Source organism: Myxocyprinus asiaticus, chromosome 15 (assembly GCF_019703515.2).
Source record: "Myxocyprinus asiaticus isolate MX2 ecotype Aquarium Trade chromosome 15, UBuf_Myxa_2, whole genome shotgun sequence".
NCBI classification, from domain to species: Eukaryota; Metazoa; Chordata; class Actinopteri; order Cypriniformes; family Catostomidae; genus Myxocyprinus; species Myxocyprinus asiaticus.
Genome location: NC_059358.1, coordinates 33345495 through 33355662, shown reverse-complemented (window position 1 = coordinate 33355662; position 10168 = coordinate 33345495). Strand labels below are relative to the sequence as shown.

The following is a 10168-nucleotide window of genomic DNA, read 5'->3' as shown; positions in this document are numbered from 1 at the left end:
GCGCACTATCTATCCATCCATCCATCCATCCATCCATCCATATAAATACATACATACGTACATAGATACATATAGATGATTAAGATGTAGATTAAGTTAAATTATGATATAGACTGTAGATTATTTGTGCCTGTGCTCATGCTGGAAATTTAGATTTTGTTGTCATTTGGCTCTGAGAACAACATGCAGTCACAAATTTATTATTAATATGATTTTAACTAACAGAAGGTGTTTTGGCTCAAACAGGCCTTTATTACATATTTTATTTGTTATAATTAATGAATGGAAGTTAGTGGAAAAACAGCGTAAACAACATTTGAACAGTGTAAGCAGTTTTTTTTTGTTTTTTTAATTGGAAAATAAAAAAGAATAAACAAAAAAATCTCACTCTCTATCTTTCTCTCAAAAAAAAAACAAAAAAACATTAGAGCAAACAAAATGCTGATATTAAAAGAAATAAACATTAAGTGGAACTGACATAAGGGTCATTCGTACAATTTGGTGCCTTTTCGGGTTTGAAACTTCTAAAAAAAACGAAACATACTTTTATCTTTATGTCTTTATGTTAGGAACATGTCAAAGATTTTATAAGTCATACAGGTCAAGATAAATGACTTTGTCCATACTGTTAGGTGGAGAGAGTCAGGATGGACAGTAACAGCGTGGACATGCAGTGGGTAAAATTAGCCACTATGGTCAGTGAATGATATCTAGCAAACATATTTGTAATTTTATTTCTGTTAACATAAATATATTGGAATTTTAAAATTATATAAATTTTCCCTATACTTCCCATAAAAGAGTGGACAATAAGTCAAGGGACACCAAATAAAAAAATAAAAACGCTCCACTATCAGTTTCAAAATGACACATTTACCACAAATGAACACTTGTTAGTAAAAGAATGTAATACTAAACACATAGTTGAAGAAAAAAAAAAAAGAAAGAAAGAATCCAAAGTTTTAGGCCCACATCAATGTGTAACATTGTACATTGTCCTTATTCTTTTTAACAAGTCTAGCAAAATTGTTATTGGGTAAAATAAAACATAATTAAAACCATACTGGGGACTTAAAAGGCACTGAATTGTATTACTGAACCATAAAGTAGTTTAGTACAATTCAAGTGTAAGTGTCAGGGATTAAAAATGAAATGTTTTTCATTTCGGTACATTCTGAGCAAAAACAGTATTTTTTCATTCCGGTTCAGAAGTTCCGCAGCCTCCTTTCCAAACTGAAAACGATTAGAACGAAATAAAAGAATGGTTAATAACGATCTTTTTAAAATGACAGTACTCTAAGGGGTGGGTTAAATACCAATTGCAGTGTTGCCAGATCTCACAAGAGAAACAAGCAACCTGGTCAGGAAAAACAAGCCCAAAATATGCCACTTGCCTCACTAAAATAAAATAAAATAAAATAAGCCATTATTATTTTTATTTATTTTTTTCTTGTGTGTTTTTTTTAAAACAGACAATCAGGTAAAGAAGTGTGTGATGAAGCAGTTTCCTAGCACATGTTTCATTTTTTCGGGCAACATGAACAAAAATGTACTGTGATAAACCCTTTGGCTTTGGTTTCATGAAAAATTTTTCGGAACAATATTAACCGGTTATAACCGGTTACCAGCATTTAAAAATAACGTTTTCACTGCGGAACAATTGAAAATCACTTTGTTCTCATTTTCAGTTATGTTTTGCAAAACAGTTTGTTCGTTTTCATTCCTTGAACCGTTTTTAGTCCCTAGTTAGTATATTAAAATGTGTGTGCTCTATATAAACTGGTCCACATTCGTAGTATCAGGATTCTGCCTGGATTACAACACAAATGAACTCTAGACAACAGAAGTTAGGAGGAGAGGGGGCATTTCTTCCTCCTGCTGTCTTTGATTTTATTTGCCTTTGCCATGGAGCGCAGCAGCAGTTTTGTGGCACATTTGGCACGGTTTTTGATTTTTGGTTCACAACAATGAGGCTTCACCAGCTCCTTCACTTTACACAAATCATTCAGGTGGCTGTCAAGCTGCAGGAGAAGAATATTGTTGAATGTTATTCATCACAGTTTGGATTGATCTGGGCTGGGATGTTTAAAGAGACAGCAGTAGGCTAAGAAAAAGTAGCATTTTCACCAATTACTGTATTGAATCTTTTATGCATTCCCTTAAAGTGTGAGCATGCACAGATGAGAAAATAACTAACAAAGCTTGCTTACCTCTGCATCTATGCATGCAGGTCTCTCCTGCAACACTAGAGAGCAGCACCGTTCAACCATTTGATCCAATGAGAAACGGAAACTAGTCCTGTGGGTTGCAAATTAAATTTGAGTGACTAATACTTGAAATATTTTAGGCATATCCTTCTTTTCCAGAAACCACTGTTTCCTGCTTATTGGTAAAGCCAAAAATAAGTGGTCTTCAAATTAAATCGAAAAACTCATATCCAGAAATTGGATACAGGAATGTTTTTGGATATTTTCATTGTCCTTGTACCAGTGTTGTGCTATGCAGAAGATAAACCTCATAACCAGTCACTCAAATAATCTATTTTTCAAATATCCTTGGTTTGACCAGCACACATTGTCCCTGATGTCTGAAAGGAAACAGTGCTAAACATAGATAATAAAACTTTGACACTTACAGCAGTGGTTCTAAACCTTTTTATCTCCAAGGCTTCCTAACTTTCGATTAACAGAGGCTAGGAGTGTCAATGTATTTAAATAATAAATCACAATAAAATGTTGTGATCCCAGAAGATTAAGAACTGTATGTTTCTCAATATAAACAACAGCTGTTGAAGGGGGTTACTGAATTAAAATAAGAAATACGATGTCAGCGTGCATGTTGCACAATGATTTTTTTTTATTTATTTGTTTTATTTTTTATTTTTTTTATATAATTTCAAGTCATCTTGCGGCGGCCCCCTTGGAAGTTCAGGCCTCCTAGTGGGACCTGGCTGTATTACAATAAAGGCAATTTCAAAGCTGTTTGAATAGCTCATGACTCCAGAGTTTATGTGTTAAACAAACATGCAATTAGGAATAAAGAGTTTCTTACATGTTCTGGATGGTTGTGGACATATCACAGAATGCATTGATGGTGGGAGGGGCAGCAAGAGGAGTGAATACTCCATCAATAAAGCTGTACCCTGGATCTGGAGCAGCAGATGCAAAACAGGCATACTGCTCTTCTCCTTTCTTCTTTTCACAACACTCGAACTGCTTTCCTTTGGTTTTCTTCTCCACTTTACAAAATATGTCCACAATCCTCTTCCACTAAAACATAAAAGTTCCATAATAAATCTATTTTCAGTTAGATATCTCAGTGGGCATGGTGGTTGTACTTGGTTAGGCCTATATTTACTTAGTTGGTGGTAAATTCATTTTTAAACTGAGCAGTAAGATCTCTTTGTGAGAGAAAAGTTTCCTGTTGTAATGGGTGTGTTGGAAGTGAATCAGCTCACACACACCTACTCACACAATGACACTGGAACACAATGAGCACTTTCAAAGCGCATAATTATGACAACCAAATTAGAGTCAGAAATTACAATGTTTCTGTGAGAACTGTATTCAAGAGAGGTGAATATCTATTAACTTACTGTTTTTTACTCCTAAAAGAATCAAATCTCTGGAAGTGTATTCATGAATTATCTCTGTGTTAGGTATTGGAACTGCTGTTTGGGAGGAATCATTTGTCATTATTTGTTGTTCTTCACCTTTCTTTCAGCACAGCGTTGTACACCATTTTTCTCTTTACAGCAGTGGTTAAATTCTTTCTCAAGGACATTGATGGCCTTTGATTGACGGGCCAGCCAGCCATAGCCAGTACGAGGAAGACACTTGGGGGTGTAGCGGGGCCGGATCTTGCGATGAGCACAGATCAGTGCAATGTTGGAGGAATCAGGACGGCCGAGTGGAAAGTTGATGTCTGGAACTCCAGTCATCTTCTTAAATGCTCTTGGAGAAGCCAATAATGAGCTGGATGATGAAAGGCTGTGGAAATTGAGCATATGTGGAAGTATTAATTCTTTCTCGACGTCTCATTTGCAAGAATGTCCCAATTTTCATGGTAAAATGTGTGACTATTTGTAACATCATTGACTAAAACTAGAAATGAGCCATTGTTGAGGATGACTAATGTCTTTTTTTTTTAAGAGCTGATGAGGTGACATACTTTTTCTGTCCAACTGCATTTTCTGCCATTGAAAAAAGACCCACAGCTTTAAATCTAAAGCCGTTCCCATATATGTACTCACTAAAGTTTTTATTTATAAAATTCTTCAACAGTTTTTATTTAAAATGTTGTTAATATTTATGATTCTTATACAAACAAGAATTATGCCTATAGTTTCACTCATTTAAAACAAAATCGTATTTACGGTCAAAATAAAATTTGAAGCAATCGTCCATTTATGACTTGAAAATGAATGTAAATATTTTCACATTTTATCTGGAGTAATTTCAAAAGTGTCCCAGGTAAACTTGCAGAGCATATGGATTCAAATGTTTATATCTTAATATATTAATGATTTTAAAATAAATAAATGAAATTAATAATAATAATAAAATACCAGAAGTAACATTATGCAAGACATTGTCAAAGTCCTTTGACATTTGGGGTTGGGGTTACAACTTTTGTGTATTGAGTTTGTATGTCATGTGGTATCACCTCATAAAACAACGAAACTGTATATGCAAATATATATATATATATATATATATATATATATGTGTGTGTGTGTGTGTGTTGTTAATAAATTTGCTAGTAAACTTTGGTGGAGAAAATGCAAAAGACAAATTTTGTGGCTGAAAATTGTAAAACTTAAAAAGCTAAATTGGACCGCATTGTCCATAATAGATGCATCTCTTTCTTAATGAGAAATAAATGAAAAAACAATCGATAGCATGAACTTTCAAATAGGCAATTGTGTATTTATTAACAATCTTGAGAAATTAATTCATTTGTTGCTGCTCAAATGCAAACAAAAATGAAATGTGTTAAATCTGACCTGCAAGAGCTATTATCTTGCTAGAAGAAAGGAAAAGTATGTTAAAGTGTGCTAAAAAGAGGACAATAAGTTGCTTCTATTTAATTATCCTTGGTAACATGTTGTACTTTCTGTTGTATTAGTCCAGAAAAAATGACTGTGTACCATCTTAAATTGTATATTATTATAGTCTGAGAGCAGAGAAAGAATACTACTACAGTAGTTAAATAAACAAGTTTATTCTGTTTGTTGAATGGAATTTATTGTGTATCGAATAGATAGTTAAGCATATCATTTGGTGTGACCATTTACCACGTGGTATAAACAATAATGGGATTAAATGAAAATGGGATTAAAACCATATCAAATTCGCAAAATATTTATTGAGTCAAAAAATCCTTGGGCTAAAACATTGCTCCTAAATATTATATTCTTGTGAATACAATTATTATACAAGTTATAAGGGTTAAGAGGAGAAATAGATCTGTAAACTACATAAAGAGGAAGACAATGTCTTGAGAACATAGTTATGAGATCATGACTTATAGAAATTCAAAATAAACACCAGCATTGTTTTCTAAACATCTTACTGTGCCAGTGAAATAGTAGAAATTGTTTAGCATGTCTAAAACTAGAAAATACATAATGTCTAATCAGTTTCATCAAACTCTTGATTCACTCAATGTTTCTCTACACAATTCAATGTGACATTCAAAATGTTTGAACGATTACCAAACATAAATTCATTTAGTTTTTAAATGGCCTCTTCTAAATTCGTATCTGTCTTTTAAAGGTGCACTCAGTAATTTTTTTCTTCTAAGTGTAAGACTTGGATTTACACTGACATCTAAGGCCATTGATGCAGCATCATTAAAAGAGCTTTTATAATGCTACTGATATGATTGGAGTCTTCATCTCATCTGGGTAAACATGAGTTAGTACATCTGTTTCAAATTACAATTCATTTCTTTAGGAGTAAAACTGTATTAATGAGAAAACAATTACAGAATGCACCTTTAAAACAAAACACACTGTTGATACTCCAGGAGAAACCTACCCTTTGCAAGCATTGGGGTTATATTTGAAGCCTTTGACCTTTTGTGGAGTGTTGGCATTTGAGATCTCAGAAGAGATATGAAGGTTGTATGAAGAATCTGAAGCCTCTTTATCAAAACAGGTCCATCGGGCCTGCCCTCTCTTGTGGCAGCAGGAATAGTGACTGGTTTTAATAGAGAATTCCTCACTGCAGAAGTCAGAAAGGGTTTTCCTCCACTAAATGATGAAGAAAGAAAAAAAAAGACAATTGTCAGAGATCAGGAGAAAGAGGCATGACAGAAAAAGACAAGTAAATGTAACAGTGAGCAGCCTATCAGTAAAAGCACAAGAGTTATATTTCACTCAAGATTGAGTGAGATGATGGAGAGAAAAGTCATGTATGTGTTCTGACAACATTCACGGCTGTTTATTACTTTGGTCACGGTCATTCAGATTCACACTATCAGTGTTTTGGATACTTTCTCACCAAAGAACAAAAAGTGAAAGGAAAACAAAGAAAGAGTTCAACTAAAGAAATGGAGCACAACAGATCACAGATATTCCCCTGACTGTGCATTATGTCCATACAGTATAAACACTTACTACACAACATTACAAACTGAGCAATTTTAAAACAAGGAAAGTCAGTGTAAATGCAGTAAGTTATTATGATAAATGTATAACATTATTATTACATATTATTATGCAAATGCTGTAGTCAAGCGGAGGGGAAAGAAGGGGAAACTAAACAAATATTTAATTGTTTTTGCTTTTGATTTAGCAATACATTTAACTTCTGTAGAAATATTAAGTCGGTTTATGGAGATCTATAGTGAATTTGGGTCTGTTCCACACCCAGAGCTATCGTATCATTTCAGAAGACATGGATTAAACCACTCGAGTTGTATGGATTAATTTTATTCTGTCTTTTCGTCCTTTTTGAACTTAAAACTTTTGGACACCATTGACTAACATTGTATGGACAAAAACAAATCATACGAGTTTGGGATGGCTAAAAAAGGACCCAAACACTCTGTAGTGTGTTCTTGAGTGCTATCTGAGAAGGTAAATCACAGTGGCATTGTAAAGTGTTAAAAACAGCATTTTCATTTTGGGTGAACTATTACTTTAAACCCATCAACATAAACCATGAATGTTTCTTTATAAACAAGGTATGATTTCGGTATTCTCACCGCTTGTTTAGCACAACAGATTTGCTCTTCCGGTGTTTGATTAAGGCCACAGCACACACCATACCACGGTTGAAGTCGATTAACAGCATCACCTCTCCGATGTTCACTACCAAAGCCACTCGTAGGAAATAGGCCTTTAGGATATCGGACCGGACCTTTACTAAATGTACAGATATCTTTGAGGTTGCCGATAGTTGGGAAGGCTGGTGGGAAAAGAATCTGCGGTCCCATTTTCAGTCTCATAGAGCGAGGACTAAAAACTCTGCGTTCTGAAGAAAAGAAGATGAAGAAAAAAAAGCTGAATGTGGAATTGTCATGGAGAAGGGAGGATGGAGAGCGATCACAGACTGTTGAAGCAAAACTTATAAGCAGGCCCAAACCTGCTCATACACATCTGTGGAATTCCATGAAATAGATTTAAACAGTACAAGGTGCATGCTACACTCTTATTATTAGCTAAAATCATAATCAAATTAGCCAAAATATTAAATAAATGCTAACACTTTATATTAATCTTCCCTTTGTTAAAGGTTAATAAAGGAATGAATTAATGATTAATAAGTCATTTACAAATGCATTATAAATTGTTGATATGCAGTTATAACAAAATTAATAAAATGAGGACATTTATGCAATACTTACCAAATACTGAGCATTTAAACATATATGTTATAAATTCTTAATACATTTATTTATACTCATATTAATCAGAAATGTGTGATTTACCGTATGTCACTATGCAGCAAAAATATACTATTATAGTGAAAGTAAAAGTAGGCATTATGCTATTTTACAACACATTATAATTCTGCATTCAACAACTGTACCTCTTGTGACATCCTCAAGGTGAAAATTTGTGTCTTCTCTTGGGTTCATATCTGCCTCTGAAGAGGCTGAACGTAAATGCACACAAAGAAACACAAGAAAGGATGTGAAAAGCCTTCAAACTTATGCATCAATTCAAATGTATTTATTTTCCCCTAGAAAACAGGGAAACAGATAGTGAGTGTCCACCTAGCAATTTCATCATCTCGGAAATGTCAGGGATTATTGGTCTCTGCAAAAATTGCCTCTCTGAAAGAAGAAGAGAAAACATACTCTCTTGCTATACATATTTAAATAAAAATGTGTTAATATGAATTTCATTTTTCATATATTTTGTGGTAAGGATTAACAGCCAAAGATGCATTTAAAAAATGACTCTTACCCTCTGGTGAAAATGCCTGAAGCATCTCTAAGAATAAAAGAAAAAAACATCAAGTCAGGCTGCTATCAGTCAACCTTCCCACTTTCTCTGTATACCTTCAACCAGACTCAACACATACAGTATGTTTTGGTCAAATCAAGGATGCAAAAACTCAAAAATATTTCAAAGTCCAAGGGCATGTTATTGTTCTCTAATCAGTTTTAATGATTAAAGTCCAAATTTGGCATTTGTGATGTCAGATGACGACTGTCTGTTCGTGACTTTTTCATCATTTATCAAGATCAGTGAATCTAAAATTGATTACAATAAAGTTATATGTGTGTGTTGGGTCTAAAACCGAAAATAACACACAAACAAACCTTCATCCAGCAAGTGTGTAACAGGTCTTTGCTCCATATCTAGAAAAGAAGCACACATCTGTATTATCCATTACAAAATGGAAAACAGATAACACTTGCGCAAGATCGAAAACATCTGCGTCTGTTTGTTTACATAACTGTGCTATATATCGATTGAAAAGTTCTATTTTTCACCAGCAAATACTGTCAATGCCGTTGACAAAACAAAATATTAGATCATCGTAGACACCCCATACATATACATTCTCTCTCACAAATACTGACTATATAACAATAAATATAACTATAACATACAAGATTCCTCTGAAGTTAAAACTTTATATTTACGTGGAGACGACATGAAAACTCTGGCGTGATGTAGGCATAAAAAAGTCGCATTTACCTCCCGATGCATCGCACACAAGAACGAGTGAAAGTATCAAAAAAAGTCCCACGCTGGGAGACGAGCCCATGGTTTGATATGTGCCGTCTGTTAGATACTTTTCGACTGAAGTTGAGCGCTGAGTGCGTGCTGTCGGTTCCGCCTTTGCGCTTTTAAAGCCAAGTTGAGCCAAGGGCGCTTAAAGGGATAGTTCACCCAAAATGAAAATTCTCTCATCATTTACTCACCCTCATGCCATCCCAGATGTGTACGACTTTCTTTCTTCTGCTGAACACAAATTGAGATTTTAAGAATAATATTATCTCAGCTCTGAAGATCCATACAATGCAAGTGAATGGGTACCAGAATTTTGAAGATCCAAAAGCACATAAAGGCAGCATAAAAGTAATCCATAAAACTACAGTGGTTTAATCCATGTCTTCAGATGTGATATGATAGGTGTGGGTGAGAAACAGATCAATATTTAAGTCCTTTTTTACTGTAAATTCTCCTTCCTGCCCAGTAGGTGGCGATATGCACAAAGAATGTGAATGGCAAAAAACAAATGATGAATTATGTGAAAGTGAAAGTGGAGGGCCTGGTCGACCGCGTTGCCTTTGTGAGTATACTCTTCTGACCGCGAGCGATTACGAATGCATTTAACGCATGCCCACTACAACTTCTTTGAGATACTCTTTTAGTAGAGTCAATGGCCAGCACATGCGGCGACAATGCGCGCAGCCACAGACGATGACCAAGTATACTTTGGCCTTTGTAGTTCGAAGGGTCTTAAATACATAATTTTTGGGCTACGTAACCGGCCGGTCAAACACAATAAAACACATATGCTTACAAATAGATGAAAACAACAGTCATAGAGATGGTAGTAGCATTTTAAGTAGTCTATTCAGAGTATTAATCCTTTACAAAATATTTTATGCAACCAGTTGATTTATTCTGTGCATCATAGACCGCTGTCAAATGCAACTCCTCATTGACCATAAAATGACATTTCATCTCACTCGTAGT

The 10168-nt window shown here is 34.5% G+C and overlaps 1 protein-coding gene across 1 annotated transcript; it reads right to left on the bottom strand.

Moving 5' to 3' along the window:
* Positions 1-245: 245 nt before the first annotated feature.
* On the bottom strand, positions 246-9303 carry LOC127452989 (extracellular matrix protein 1-like). Its single transcript, XM_051718937.1, has 11 exons — positions 9161-9303; positions 8779-8817; positions 8420-8446; positions 8227-8286; positions 8040-8105; positions 7213-7481; positions 6042-6256; positions 3713-3989; positions 3052-3269; positions 2211-2298; positions 246-2021 (listed from the first exon to the last, which is right to left on the bottom strand). Exons 1-11 carry the CDS (start codon positions 9228-9230, stop codon positions 1848-1850), a joined length of 1503 nt encoding a protein of 500 aa, XP_051574897.1. The 5' UTR covers positions 9231-9303; the 3' UTR covers positions 246-1847.
* Between the last annotated feature and the right edge of the window lie 865 nt (positions 9304-10168).

Excerpts from the sequence above, each read along its gene's own strand:
- LOC127452989 (XM_051718937.1), bottom strand. The coding sequence starts at position 9,230 with ATGGGCTCGTCTCCCAGCGTGGGACTTTTTTTGATACTTTCACTCGTT. Across the intron at positions 3,270-3,712 it reads AACGCTGTGCTGAAAGAAAG|TGGAAGAGGATTGTGGACAT; the intron begins GTGAAGAACAAC and ends TTTATGTTTTAG. Across the intron at positions 2,299-3,051 it reads TCCACAACCATCCAGAACAT|GACTAGTTTCCGTTTCTCAT; the intron begins GTAAGAAACTCT and ends TGCAACCCACAG.